The 15,721-nt window shown below is 41.6% G+C and overlaps 1 protein-coding gene across 2 annotated transcripts in view; it reads right to left on the bottom strand.

Moving 5' to 3' along the window:
- Nucleotides 1–13,619, bottom strand: part of DKK3 (dickkopf WNT signaling pathway inhibitor 3) — a 32,037-nt gene extending 18,418 nt beyond the window's left edge. Inside the window, exons 1-3 of one of the 2 annotated variants that reach the window (XM_049819948.1) lie at nucleotides 13,365–13,619; nucleotides 11,166–11,303; nucleotides 10,584–10,667 (exon numbers count right to left, since the gene is read on the bottom strand). In XM_049819948.1, coding sequence (XP_049675905.1) covers nucleotides 10,584–10,667; nucleotides 11,166–11,303; nucleotides 13,365–13,538 — 396 coding nt within the window. In that variant the 5' untranslated portion in view covers nucleotides 13,539–13,619. The remainder of the gene's footprint in view (nucleotides 1–10,583; nucleotides 10,668–11,165; nucleotides 11,304–13,364) is intronic. The other variant, XM_049819949.1, reaches the window with a different exon arrangement.
- Between the last annotated feature and the right edge of the window lie 2,102 nt (nucleotides 13,620–15,721).

A 15,721-nucleotide genomic window follows, 5' to 3' on the forward strand; every position in this document is an offset into this window, starting at 1 on the left:
GTTTACAGTTTCAACAAACTTATTTGCTGTGTTTAAGGTGTCAGCCAAAGATCATAATACTAGAACAGAAATACATGGGTAAGAATTAATCTACAATGGATTTTGCCTACAGCAGAGTTGACAGTGTGGGAGACTGCTGTTACTGTAGAGGAAAGGGAATAATTTATTTTCAATGAGCTGTAGATGGAAGAAAAAGGGTTTTAAATTACAGCAATAGAGACTTTAGAGTGAGCATCGAGAAGCATTGGAATAAATTATCTCCACCACTTGAGGATTTGGAGAACACATGGAACAAATGTCTGCCTAAGGATGCAGTAGGAATCTGGGTTGACTTTTTGAGGCTTCTTCCAGACCTCCTCTTTGGGGCATTTGTTGGAATTACAGTAGGGCCTTTTTTTTTTCCTTAATTTAATTCTCTGTCTGAAATCATGTGTCTAGAGGATATCAACAACATGAGATGATGACTATTCATGAATATTCATTCCATTTCCTAAACAAACTCCAGTGAAGAAGAAATGAAAAAGGGTCTTCAGCATACTCTTTACATCCTTCCAAAAAGGACATAAGAATGTGAATGTATTAGATATTTACCATGTATGAAGTCCAAGACAAACACCTACTAGGGAACCAAAACTTTCCCTTGCTGGTGGCTATGAAATATCTTGGACACAGAAAGACCACTAAGGTTGCCCTTTGCCTGACACCATGATGTCAGCCTCTCTACATGCCGTAAGATGCTTCTTCCCTGCCCTGGGATGAGTGGACTTTCTAAGACAACAAGTTTGAGGGATTCCTCATGTGATATAAATTCACAGAACAGGCTCTGAGTCACTTCCAGACAGAATAACAAGTAAACAAATCCGAAACTTTGACCCCACCCTGTATAACTTTTTACCAATTATGCTATATTTTGATATATTAGTAATTGGGAGGGAGAAGTGGACTTAATTAAGGTAAGAATTGGGACAGGTAGAAAAGCTGGAGGGGGGTTCTCTCTATAAGCTGCAGTGGTGAACAACCACAATTTGACAGCTAATGCATTCAGCTGGTGTGATATTCCTCAGCGCTAACTATCAAAGTGACTCAGTCCCTCAAAAGGCCAGGCAGACACTCACTCCGCAGAAGGTGCCAAAATGCTGGTTTTCAATCAGATGGGAGGAAGGACAAAGTGAGATCTACTCAGCTGACATCAAAATGCATTTCTCAAAGGAGTAAATTTGAAGCCACCATTCTACAGTGCTTTTTTTTCTCACAGTTGCCAAATCCTTGATGAAACAGAACTAAACAGAAACAGACTTCAATTCACTACTTTCCTTCAGTTTCCCTTAGTAGATTGTAGTACAAAATGCCATCAAGCTGGACTAGTAGCATCTCACACATCTTCCTGACCATAAACAACTGCACCGCAGGCCAAGCAATCACAGCTCACGTTTGTTCTGTCTCCTCCTACTCGCTGGTGTAAAACCAGTGTCATTCTACTGATTTTGATGAATCAACCCCTCCTATGGTCCAGGAAAAGGTCAGAGAAGACTTGGGCTCATCGTATATGGAACTATGTGTTACTGGACCAACCTCCCAGCCATGGCGAATTACTACCATTCTGCCACCTTATATATGACAATACAGATGTAAACCAGCTGCAGATCTAATCCATTCATCTGTATCCTTTGTATCTCAATCATTCTAAGACTATAACAGATGTAAATAAAAAATAAAAAGTCAAAACATTTATGCTTTATATCCAGTATCATAGCCTGTATTTCCTAAAGCCTTTGCTACTGTTGTTACGCTACCAGCTAAAGCTTACTGCTTAATTAGATAACATGGCTTCAGCTAAAACCTCAAATAAGTATCTGCTGGAGCCAACGGATTAAACCATGTAATCAAAACCAGTGGAAGAAAATTCTCGTTTGCCTTAAAGCTTTTCCTCTCATGTGATTAATTTTGCTACACGGGTCTGACCAGAGGAAAGAAATATTGCTGATGAATGTTGTTGCTGTCTAAAGACAGTCCATACTACGATCTCTTAACAGACATCAGTAGATCACAGAATTGTCACCAGTCCACATAAAAGGTTCACTCTCCTGACTGTATCTGTTACCTTACAGAGAAGATAAAAAAAAATTAATTTCTCTTAGCATAAATAGGTAGATCCAGTAGAGGCAGAAAGTAAAAGCATTCACGATTATATGTTTTTATATCTCTGTACAACTTGGACATGATCTGTAAAAGACATTTGGACAGCCTTGGTTCCCTAAACTCAGCATGTTATGTGTGAGAAGACTGAACTAAAACCAGGGGAAAGGTAAACAACCACTTTTTGATTTACACTACTCCCTTACCACAGCTTGCTTGCAGAAGAGTTGTACCAACCAATATACAAACAAGGAAGAAGCAGATAACTGAACATGATGCATACCTCCCCACAAATGAAAACTTTCAGACAAGCCAGAATTCATTTCCACAAGTAACAAGAATGCTGTAAGCTTTAGAAGTGGTGCATGGCGCTCAGATAGACACTGATGAAGCAGCGGGTGGGCACTCACTCTCTGAGAAAGTCTGTTTTGTAGCCTTCTGGAGATAAACTTACTGGTTTACTGTTGTGTTTTTACTAACCATCACCTAGAACACTGAATCAATTCTAGGCACCGTAACTGTGTTACAGTAATAGCTTGGTTTTGGTGAGGAGAAATTTATTCCAAGAAAATCTTTCTCTCTTCAATATTTAGCTACTCAAATGGCAACAGTCCAGATGGATAAAAATGGTGAGGCAATTCTTCAGCCAGCTTGATTTTGCATAAAAATATTCTTTTTCTTTGGAGTTTAACTGGAATAGAAATACCACATGAGGATCTGGCAAATTTTAAAACAATTCTAAACACAGGCATAGACCTGAATTACTGATGAAGAATGTTACTTTCAGAATATCTATTAGTATTACACAGTTTTGTTTGCCTAACTTGACATAAAAAAACTTTCACTAAGCTAGACCAATAGGAAATATGAAAGAAATCCTAGTCACTCCTTTAAATTTCTTTTCATTACTAGTAAAGTAAATCTATTCACATTATCTGAATTACTTCAGACTCCCACTGATACAAAGGAGAGCAGGATTTGATACCTTTAATTAGGAGTAACCCCTTTGCCGTTGCATCAGTTATTTGCCTGTAATTCCAAGCCACTATTTAAGCCCCCAAAAATGCAATCATGATCTGTGTTCTCTGACCTTTGGTTGTTGTGTTTTCAGCTGAAACACCTGCCTGGTTTCCCTTACCTCTCGGCAAAAGGCACATTGCTTCTCTTCACTCTGATAAGGTCTAGCAGCTGTTTACACCTGCTTGTTTGTTCAGGGTCACCAAGCATGATATCTGAGTCCATGGAAACTGCAGTCTCACTTTTCTCCACATCATGGCCATTGCAGCATTATAGTATTACAAAACCATCTTATGTTTGTACACACTATCCATTCCTGATTCTCTATGTGGATCCTTAACTTTCTACACAGCATTCTCTCTGAGAAAACAAACCAACTCAGAATGGACTAAGTTCAATAAATAAAGATGCGGTCACTGAGCTACCTGTATGACATACACCTCAGCTGGCAGTTACAGAGATTTCCCACCTTCTTCCTTGGACAAGTTTCTTCATGCAGGATCAGGAGTGACATGTGTTTTTCAAACTCCTTATGACAGATCTTTCCATTCATTGAGGCTAACATTCAGATTTTTTTGGCTATAGTCCAGCGAACATCAGATGACCAGTAAAAATGTTGGGTTTAGAGATACACTGTGACTGACAATAAGGCCATCCTATCATCCATGAGCTAAATTAAATCTCTTAATAGCTTTTGCATCACTAAGAAGCATTTGCTGCTTATGGAGTTACATATGAATACTCAGAGGTGGGCGCACGCTCCATCACACCTTTCATACAGGAAGGTTATGTCCCTTGCTCTACAACAAGATTCATAACCTAAAAGTATTCCAGATTAACAAGAGCAACTCAAAATACTAATTGCACAATTTTTCTCATCTTTGGCTACATTCTCTTCCCCTTTATACCCTTCTTCGCATTCTTTTCTACTCTAATAAACACAAGCTACTAGTCCTCATGAGCTATTTGCACCTTCCCCTTAGCTTCATATTCTACACTGCCAAGACTGAAACTGAAAAGAAAAGGGAAAAAAGGGAGTTTCAGTAAAATATTCAGAATGTCAGAACCCTGTCTGGCTGAAGAGCTCTGGCGCTCTAAAACAAGCTGGGGGATGGATTTGCTTGTTTTGGAACAAGAAATGGGTATTCAAGTCTCTCAGGATCACTGTCAGAATACTCTTTCACCAACTGGGCTCAAAAATCTCAACATCTAGCTTCAGTTCGCATGGCTACTTCATAGCTTTTCCAGCAGAGTAAGTCTAGAGTATGAGCAGATTGCTAGCATCAGAGAGGTTAGCCAACTTACTTAAAACATCAGAAGGGCAAAACACACATCACACTGCCTTGGAGACGTTGTGCAAGAGACTGAAAGTACTGAGGGTAGATTTGCTAGTGAAAAGCAATAGTTCTTCAAGCACAGAAAGATTAAAAAATGCTTATTAGTTTTCCTGCAGGAATTTAGGTGGATTGGGACTGGATGGGAACCTAGCCTACAAGAGGTGTTTTGTTCTAAAATGAAAGCTATGACTTGCAAACACTTGAGATGTACTACTTAGAAAGTATCAACTGAATGCGACAAAAGAGAGTGCAATAGCATGCAGGTATTCTGCTTACAAAAGGCTATCGAAACTATGGTTCACTTTTTTAACTGATTTCCATTGTAAGCTATTCATGCATTTATTTTTTTTTCATAAAGTTTTAGCCTATATTATAACAGTAATAATCTATTCAAGTTACTGTGTACTGTATACTGTGTAGTATATGAACAACAGTGACACAGTTCATTCAGATCTCTTAATTCTCTCCTAGAGCATTAGCTAGGAAGTGCAGTTTGCCTTATCTACTCCTACACTAAGAACTACCTTAAGGGTGGGGTGTTTTGAAAAGAACTGTACTAGTCAAGACATGATTTATGTAACAATTTACGTCAACAGAGCAGGCTGGACAGTTAACAGAAAAGCAAACTAAGAATGGTAATAAATTAAATTAAGTATACAAAAACTACCAGATTTAGATGTTATGGGGGGTTTTTTTTGCTAGACAGAGACCAGGATTTCAACCCAGGAATGCACTTAGTGTGTCTATCGGTAGTTTAATGTTGTTGAGTGCAAGTCACTGAGGACTAAAAGTTCTGTTGAAACAAAAAAAATGGACCCAAACGTAGGATTGGGATGCCCAAAACAAGTGTCTTCCCTGAGACACTAGCATGCCAAAGGGAGCAGAATTCAACACCAAGATGCTGCATGTTCAAATTTCTGCCATCAGCTGTTCTCCTGCAGTGCTACTGATGGAAAAATTGCAGTTTCCATTCCATTAATGCTTCCTTCTCAATTTTCAAAGCTCATTTTCTCTTCAGCACTGGTAGGAACTCCTCTCCCTGGAGCAGTATGAATCTCAAAGACAGCAACTCCAGTATGTGTGGCTGAGAACATGCTTAGTAAAATCATATAAAAGTTGCTCAGATAGGAATCAAGCAGTTACTTTAGCAGTTCTGGATACCTGCAGAGAAGTGGAAGCTTGGTTATGAAGTGCTACAACTTAGCCATTTAAAACACATTTTTCTCTAGAAAAGGGGGAAATAGAACCCCAGAGATGAACATTTAATTCTTCTACTATTTTCTTTCTTTTTACTCTTTACTGTGAGACTAAAGATAAAGGCTGAAAAATGCTTTAAATACGGCCATTACAATGGGGATGCTATCTATTCTATCTCTACAGATAAACCAGTGACCTGACAGACGGTCGCTTCAAGAACCTGCCAAGTCAGCTTGTAAAAGCAGTTCCACAGTGATAGAGTCCTCCCTGCCCAGAGCTGCAGGGATCCAAACAGCAGCTTTTAACCGTGGAAATAAAGGCCTGGTATCATGGGGCCTCTCTTCGAAGGACCTGAGAGTGTCTGAAATTACTTACTAACCAGCTACTGTATTTGCAGAAGGCAGCTGCCAAATACAGGTGTGCATACAGGGACACACCCACCTTTGCAGAGAAAGAGCAAGCACCTTGCACAGAATCACACTGAAGGCACCTCTCCTTACTCTCGCACAAAGAAACTTTGACCTGTACTGTGGAACTAATGAGAAGGCGCAGTCACGCCCTCAAGAGCCTCTACCATCAAGGACAGGCAAAAGAAAGGAACGTTTTTATAGAGCCAAAGCCAAATGAGAAATGCATTATACCTTCCAGTTCCCCGGTACACTCTCCCTAGATACTAGCATCTTTAAAAATCTCTTTCAAGAAAGAGAATTGAAAGCAACCAGATATACTTCTATTAAAGTTTGAAAAAAAAAAGGAAAAAAACTCACCTTCCTAAAAAGAAGCTGTTGCTATTTTTATTTATCAGATTAATACAGACAATTAAAAAAAAATCTTAGGTACACTAGATTTGAATTAGAAGAGAGAGCTTATATAAAATACTACTCTGAACACAAATGAGAAGAAACACAGCTGATCTTTGTGCAGCAAATCTTCCAGTACTAATTTTGTTTCCTTTTATTTTTCACGCATGCTTTTCATTGGTTAGGCTAATGTATCACAATTGAAATAGGACTAATCAACAAGCTAGAAAAGATTTTGATTTTCATATGGTAATAGAGACCACTGTTACTTTATCTGTGTTCTATACTTGAGCTTATTACTGGAAATAATCTATTAATTTGCAAGCTAACCCGTGTTCCCCAAAGAAATAAATTAGAGCATTTGAGCCTTAAACCCAGGAGCAAGTGGATGTAAAACTCTGCACAGACAGAAAAACATTCACATCCAGCTACCTCTTGCCTGTATTAGGCCTCTAAAGATACAAGACTGTTGGATCAAAGCCTGATGTCTATGATGGTGACTGTCAGTCCTCACTGACATCTGAGAAAGTGAATGTTAGTCTGGGAATGTAAATGGCGCCTGCAAATAATGCAGCACCTCTGAAGAACTGGATTGCATTGCCAGAAATGGCAAGCAGCCCAATTCCTCTTCTAAAGACTTAAAATACTGATAGTCGTCTGGCCATCAAAATACTGTCAAGTGAGCCATCGGTAACAAAGAAAACAGTCTTAAGAGAATACTTCTGTGATGCAAAGCCAAGAAATACTGTCTGAGAGGGAAAAGTGTGTGTGTGAGTGTGTAAGATTATGCTTTATGTTTCTGTAACAGTGTATCTGCACTATATGTATGTGTATATACTTATACATACTTATATGCACTATATAGATGTGTATTTCTACCTGTTTGCAGGAGGACATGGGGTGGCACAGCCACTGTGATTTAAAAGGCAGACGCAACCCATTTTCTGTGAAGCTGCTTCTCCCATGCCGAATTTCATTCCAGACAATATGTGGATTTTTATTGCAACACAGACCCGTCGCAAGACACATCTTTGCCTACCCGTGAGGTTTTTGCATCATGTCTCAAAGCTCAAAAATGTCACTGGAAAAACTTTCCATTATTTCAGTGGCTTTTAACTCAGCTCAGAGAATAAATGTGAACTGAGGGTTGTAGGGTTCCAGTTATTACTAATTACTGCAGAGTTTACATTTCAGAGCAGGTGGTTTGCTAAGGTGTTTGATGAACTCTTATATTTACCACCCAATTTTGTGCCTAAAGTGCAGGAGCTGTGGAAATCCTTAATTTTCATAAGCTAAGCCTATAAACTGAACATATGAAACAGTTTTAGTTTTCAGCATTCAGTTTCCCTACAAGCATAAAAGTTGAGCTTGTGTGATAGTATGTGCCTATTTCTTTTACTTGGCAGATTGAGAATAAAAACAAAAGTGCTGTTCTAAAGAGGCACCAATCTGAAGGCTATGGGAGTAGCATCAGAACAGAAGTCCTGTTCCCAACAACTGGCTCCCTACAGCCTGCTACCAAAATCTCCCATCATCAGAAAAAAATGTCAGCATCGCCCTTTTCAAATTACTGTCAATACTTGCAGATACAATTATACAAACCTTTTGTTGCATTACGACTACACAGCAGGATGAATCACTGATGGATATTAAGGATGCGTATTACAGAACAGCATATACTAATTATAGTTAGAGATCCACTGAGATAATCTCCAAACAAATTTCAAAAAGTTTCCATTTTTAACTGCCTGAAGAATACAAAACCTATACATGTATTACTTTGTTGCTAACGTTTAAAATAAGCAGCAAAGAAGCAGAATTATCATCCAGTGGTCTGTGAAGCCTGCAGCCTGGAAAGTGACTGGGACATCCCACAACGTCACACGACACTTCAAGTATGAAAATTTATATATATGTAAAAATGGCCTAAGGGGCCAGTGCAAAGTTTTCTGCAACTCATTTTCCCAATGCTCTTAAGTTTACAGATCTAAGCAATAGTGCTTTTTAATTTGGACAAAATTTTTCTTCCACCTGCTAGATCTCTCCTTGGCAGCATGTTTTTCTTGCTGTAACCCAAATTTTCCAACTCTCAACCTCACACCATTACTTCTACAGTAGTTCTTCACCCTTGTAGTACCCTAAGCAATTCATATTCCTCCTTAATGCTTAAAGTTTTCAAGTATTTTCAGATTTACTTCTGTTAGGCATCTCTTAGCCGAATTAATATATGCATGTTTGCCCGCTCTCCTTAAATAACAACCAAATACATCTGTTGGTTGTTTTTCCCATTTAGCTTTTTCTCTACCTTGGCAACGTCTAAATAAGGTGTTTGTACCATGGGCATGCTGAGAGTTCAAAATGAGTGTGAGAGGGAAAATAAACATTAACAAATGCAGTTTTGTTTCAGCAGCTGCTGTAGTAAGGATGTTGATGAATAAAGTACCCCAGGATTTAAATGATTAGGAGTTTATGTGATCGCTTCTGATTATGCTTACTTCATAACTGAATAAAGACTGCTGCCATGAAATCTGACAAAAATTTGTATTCAGCCCTCAAATCCTTCAGCTGGAAGACTAATAACAGTATTGGGTCTGGTTGCAGGACTGGCTTTGTTAGGCAACCTTCCCATAATGAAAATGCAGATGTCACTTGATATATGAAGCTTATAAGGAACTTTGTAGAAATGTTGGAGAAAGCTAATTTAGAAATATTTTTTACAGCTGTGAAGAATGATTAAACACCACAAGCAAGCCAAATACATTATGAAACAACATCAGCATTGTGTCCCACTTCTAAGAAGGTTGAAAAGTTTACCTGTGTACACTGGGTTTGAAGATGATGGCCATATTTGCTTGAAAAAAAACATTTTGATTGCCTTCTTTACACATATCTCATTACTAAAAAGCATTGTGGAGTATGTTAACACTTCGTATAAAACCAAGCTGTAGCTCAGAATAGTTGCAATTTCTTTTGTCCCTTGACTTACCACTTAATCTATAAACTTTGCAAAATAGTAAAAAAAAAGTATAGCATACACAAGCAACTTTATTTTGCTACTTGCCATTCTCAAACTTTAATAGCAGTATAAAAATATGAGCTGAAAGAGGGAAAATTTAGTCAGAGGATGATAGCAGAAAAGATGCACTAATTTCAGGTTTTATGCCCATTAAAAACAGGAACTACCACTATAATTTTTTCTTTTTTTAAATTCTTTATGAAATAGTTAAAGAGCTGCTTCTGAGAAAGAACTGGAAGAAAGTTACTCTAAAAAAAAAACCAACAAACACCAAAGCATGTTAAACTAAATTAAACCACAAACTGTTAGTCAGATGAAGCCAGCTATCAGAGGAAACACTGGCAAGTCCTGTCTTAGTAAGAGCATTAAAAAAGTCCATTTTGGTAAGACTATAACCAAAGAAAACCTAACAGTTGTTCTAAGTAGTGGTATGTGCCACATTTCTCATGGGACTACTGATGTTTAGCAAATGTACCTGTGTGCAAGACCTGGGTGAAGAATATTCTTGATCTTTTAAACTTCTCTAAGAATCCTTAAACAACCATATTTCCAGGGAGGAGGGGGATTTATTGTCCCACCCCTCTCTCCCTCCCCAAAGTGACATTTCACAACCAGTTCTCCATCACTAGGTTAGACTGAAGAGCAAATAGAGTCATATACCGTTCTACAGAGTCCTCATGATAGACAATTTATTTTCCAGTGTTTAAAGTCTAAAAACCAACTTTTTTATGAAACCAAAGAGCATAGAGAAGGCATACATGAAGCACTGTTATACTAAGGGTTTGTTTATTCACACTCACTGGAAAGGGCTGTGTAACTATCTTTGCTATTTGAGTACAACATTTACATTTGACAGGCAAATTGAATATTCAGATCAAGCACCTCAGTTAACCACAGCACTGAAACTCTGCTTCCAATTCATAATATAATATTCCTAAGTTAAAGAAACTAAAGAACAAAAACATTTTCAACTGCTTACCCCTAACAGTTTTGTGTGTTTTAAAGCATTATCACCTTCTTCTGAATGATGAACCCAAAGTATTTGTTTAATTATCAAAAGGAAAAAAAGTGTTCACTTACATGATTTCTTTTGTTTTCTCCATCTTTTACAGATGTAATAACTGTCTCAGAAAAAACTGTTGTTCCAGTGTTGTTATCTGTAACCTGATACAGCAAAAGAACAAAATATCAAACTACATTTTTTTATTAGTCCTTTGTTACTCTCAGTCCTATGTTCTGTAATAATAAACCCACCCCCACCTTTTTTCCCACTTTGCTGTCACTTGTATAAAATCCTAATATGGGGGAAAAAGCAGATGACAAGACTACCTCCTTATCTATTTAAAATGTCGCTGTAATGAAGCTAACTGAGTGGGAGATGGTCATTCTTTTATGACCCATGTAACAGCTGTACCTATGTTCTGGTTTTAGCAGGCACTTTTTCCAAAATAAATTATTATTTCACATTAACCTTTTATGACATGTGCCCCTACACAGTGATTATGCAAGCAAATAAGATACAATCAAACCCCAAAGTAATTATCATCAGGAAAATTTATGCTCCAAATTATCTTATTTCTCCCCAAAACATGCAAAATTGTTTTTATTTCTGAAGAAAAGGTGTGTAAGAACCAGCAGCTTTCTATACATGTTTTCTCATACCTTATCAATTTCTTGATGAGTTTGAACAGTTTTATTACCAATTCTGGTTTCCGTGTTGGACTCATTATGGTAGTTGGGAGGTAAGTTTTCAAAGTTTACTTCCGACAGTTTTTTTGCCCCTTCCTCTTCAGCTTCCATCTGCCAAATTTAAAGAAACCAACTGAAAATTAACAACAATTATGCAAAAGAGAACAAGCAATGCTTCTTGTGCAGCCCTCAGTAACACCCTGTTTAATTATGTAATTCTGTTAGTACAGATCCCCCTGTATGGGAACGCTTACTCAGCTGTTTCAGTGACCACAGCAGCTCTTTTAATGGACTAGAAAAACAGTGGCGAGCTAAACCATTGAGCTCTGGACTGCTTAAGCCAAAGTCAGTCCCTGTGACAAAGAAGTGTGTGAAGACTAGTGACAATCTGGTGTCTCTACAGGCTGATGCCAGGGTCAAGAGCCCAGCTTTCTATTTTTCCCAGAAAACCACTAAATACTTAAGACACTTTCCCATCTGACAAAGAAGAGAAAATATTCTGGCAGGACAGAGATGTAGCCAAAGCCCCTTGAAGTCAACAAAAGCAGTCCTATAGATCAGGGTGCGTACATCCAGTATTTAATTCTCTATTTCAGTCCCCACTGTCTTTGTTTCCACATGAAGACTCAACACAGAAAAGGAGTGTTCTCTGAATCAGAAAACAGAATAAGCTCAGCAAAAGGGCATGAGTCTTGTAAACAACACAAACTCTGAATAAGTTGTGTCCCTTTGTTATTTGCAACTGCTGTAACAGAGCTAGGAGGCCACAAGTTCAGCCAGGCTGAACAACAGAATTTTTCCCAAGACAAAATTTTTCCTTCTGGTGTGACCGTTTATTTTAAATGACAGCTGCAAACCCTTTTAAGTGTAAAGCATTTATCTGCTAAGATGCAGCTCAGACAATCTACATCTTGTGCTGTATATAGACCATTCCTCAATTCAGAACTGACTACAGGAAAACAGGCAGAAATTTTGACTACATCCTCATTTATAACTAAGCATATTTTCGGCGTTGTAAAAAATCCTTTAAAAAAAATGGTTTGTCTCAATGTGTTTGCAGTCTAAATGAAGTGGATGACAGAGGTAGATTTCAGCAACCATCCAGAGGACAGTAAAAATGCAGAAATTATCCAATTACAGTAAACAAAGGTCTGTTTCGCCAGTGGGTTGTCAGTAAAAGGTTTTTTCTTTTTTAGGACTACATATTTTTGAATGAGAGGAAAAGAGAACTTGGAAGGATGATTCTTAACATGAAGGGAAAAAAGCGCAGAAGTAAGGGAAATGCAGGAACAAGGCCTTTTGACCGCGATAGGAGACAATGGCTCCGGGTCCAGACTCAGTTCTTGGCTTTGAAACCGGTCCTGTGCGATTCTGGGCAAGCAATTTGCGATCAAGACACGGAATTACATCAAAAGTAAGCCGCTTCTCCACACGTGTTCTCAGGACTGCCTTAGACCTTTGAATCCTGGTTTGGGATCACCTCTTGCGCCTTAGTCCCTGCTGCAGAAAGACAATAAAATAACTCTTCACTCCTCCCCTTGCCACGTCCTGTTATTTTCTCACTTCAGGATCCAGACGGACCGTTTTGCCTGCCTTTCTGCCTCACGACCTGCCTGCGCTGCTGCCTCACGACCTGCTTGCGCTGCTGCCTCACGACCTGCCTGCGCTGCTGCCTCACGAGGGTGGCTTTCCAACGCGACCCCCAGCGCCGCAATACACGCGCCGGGCGGACGCCGAGCCGCAGCAGCCGAAGGGCGCGGAGGTGGCGCGGGCGATGCGAGAAACGGCGCCAGCAGCAGAGGAGAGAACCTTCGGTGGCGGCGGGCGACCGCGCCGGTACCCCACACAGCTCCCGCCTTCCCCGCCTGAGGAGGGCGGCAGCACCGGGCGGGCTCCCGGCGGCGGAGACCGAGCGGAAAAGGGTTTTCGCGCTCCCCGAGCCCAGCAGCGCGCGGCTCCTCACGGAGGGGCGCGGGCAGGGCCGGCCGCCGGCTCGCTTCCCCCCGCACGCGTGGGGCCGGCCCCGCTCGGGGGCGGCGGAGGGGCGGCCGCTGACAGGAATCGACGAAGGCGGGTGAGAGGCTGGCGCCGCTGCGCTGCCCGCAGGTGCCGCTGGCCCGGCCCGGGGGGTGAGGGAAGGGAGGAGGGAAGGGCCCCCCGCCGCCCCCTCACCTCTTGCACCGCGTTGCGCAGCTTGTACTGCGTGTCCTCCATAAGCGCCTCCACCTCCCGCAGCATCTCGCCCAGGCTGGCCGCCCGCCGCCGGCCGCCCCCCGCCGCGGCGCAGCACAGAGTCCCCAGCAGGGCCGCCAGCAGCAGCCATCGCGGCCCCGCTCCCCGCCGCATCCCGGTGGCACCGCTCCCGCCGCTGCTCCTCAGCGGTGCGGGCTGGCGGCGCGGAGGTGGGGCGGGGCGGGGCGGGGTAGGGCGGGAGCGGGCGGCTCCGCAGCGCCGGCCCGGCTCCGCAGCCGCCCGCCGGCTCCGCAGCGCCGGCCCACGTTGGCCTGGCCCGGCCCCCGCGGCCCCACAGCGCCGGCCCCACAGCGCCGGCCCGGCCCCCGCAGCCCCCCGGCTGGAGCCCGCAGCCCTGGGCGTGAGGGAGGCGAGGGGGGGCGCGGGACTCGGGACAGAACGCCTCGGCCCGGGAGGGGGGAGCGGGAAGGAGAGGGGCTGGGGGGGGGGGGGGGGGGCGGGGGGAGAGAGATGCTGAGTGAAAGGAGCAGCGCGAGGTTCCCATTCAGACCCGAGGCCTTCCTTCTGTTGATTTTTTGAACAGGTTTAATGCGAAGAGGATGGTGGGAGCTGCTTGACATCGCCATTATGTGTTCTGCTTTCCAGTCTTCGGCGAAGGTTTTCAAAAGGTGTTTTCAGCTCCGAGGATCAGCTAGGTCTCTGAGAGGTGACGCATCCTGCGGCTGGCTGGCCAGCACCCCGCTCTCCCTGATTGTTTCCTTTCAAACTTTTTTCTACAGAATTTCAGACAACATCATCATTTTGTATCTGTGTGCGTCTTCCCCAATTTCCGCATTATTTTTCCTCTTCGTGCTGCACCCCAAGAATTTCATGGACAGTTTTTGCTGCAGTCAGCTCGCTGCTCCAGGGCAACATTGTTGTACCAAGAGAGAACCGACCTATAAGCCTCCTTTTATTTTGGAGCCTGGGTGAGAGGTAATAGTGAGTAAAGTATTTCTGCAGAAACTATTTAAGTCCTGAAAATTTCCTGCAAGTGCATTATTACAATAATCACCACTATAAAATCCAGTGTTATTGGCACCCTAAGGCAGCTCCAGTCAGCTCTGAATGCTAGCAGAAATGCAGTAGGGAGCAGCGGAGATGGGAAGGCCACTGTGGCCCCAGAGGGAAAGCCTTCCCTCAGTCTCTCAGCTGCTGCACATCTTACTTCTGTTCAGTGCAACACAAGGTTTCATTCTGGACACACTGTAAATCTTAGATTATTGATAGAGTAGTTTGATTATTTTTTTTAATGTAAACCTCTTGGACTACACAATTTAAGTAATAAAGAATGTTAGGAATTATCTGGAATTAATTAATAGTTTAACTGTGTTCCATCACATTGCCGGAAGTATGGCATATGAAACAATCCTGTACTGTCAGAGACATGTTGAGACAACATACTCCTCTTTTCTACCTCTGTCTTTATGGTTAGGTTTCTAGTTCATCCGCTGCCTCAAACCAGCTTAATAATACTGACAAAGTCCAGGTGACACTTAGGGAGCATTTAGAATTTTAATTTTCTTAGCTTCAAGGAGTAACTGAAGGTTAGATCAGACACAATGAAAACATTCACAAAAAAACACCTGAAGGCCAAATTCCCAAAGGTATTTAGTCATCAGACTCCCAAGGAAATGGAATAGAAGCTAGATGCTTGTTTGTAATATCTTTGTAAATTTGGCCTCAAACCAATTTTCCAAACAATCTAAGCATATGTAAGTGTTAATTGCCTAAATACTTTAGAAGAGATGAGTCTAAAGAGCTAAAGTCTCTCTCTCTTGCAGTGAGATGAGGGCCACAGTCCCAAACCCTGGCTTGGGAAGACCCTCCCATGCTGCCTTTGATGAATGTAGTTAAAAAAACCCAACCCTGACATTGACAGGGCTGACAGGATATAAAGTCATGCATTGTTTGACCATTTAACAAGATGCTGCAGCATACACTTCATTCAGTATTGTTGCAGTGAATTAAGACTACATTCATCTTTCCATATGGAGAAGTACTGTGGAATAAGCTTACAATGCAATCACAATTACTCTGACTGTTTTCACGGATTTGAACTCAGTTTTCCTAGCGCTTTCGAGTGAGCTTTCTTTGGACGGGGATTGACCTGAGTGGTGAGGGTGCATTTATATCCCAGAATGGAAGATCTGCAGCTGAGGTCAGTGCAGAATAGCCTTCCAGTTTTCCGCTGTCACCTTGGTTTACTTCATAATAACTTCCTTGTGCACACAAGGCTTTAGGCTGACTATGATTCTAGCCAGAGGAGCCAAATGATGTCTTCTAAGCTCAACCTG

This window comes from Accipiter gentilis, chromosome 17 (genome assembly GCF_929443795.1).
Source record: "Accipiter gentilis chromosome 17, bAccGen1.1, whole genome shotgun sequence".
NCBI lineage: Eukaryota > Metazoa > Chordata > Aves > Accipitriformes > Accipitridae > Astur > Astur gentilis.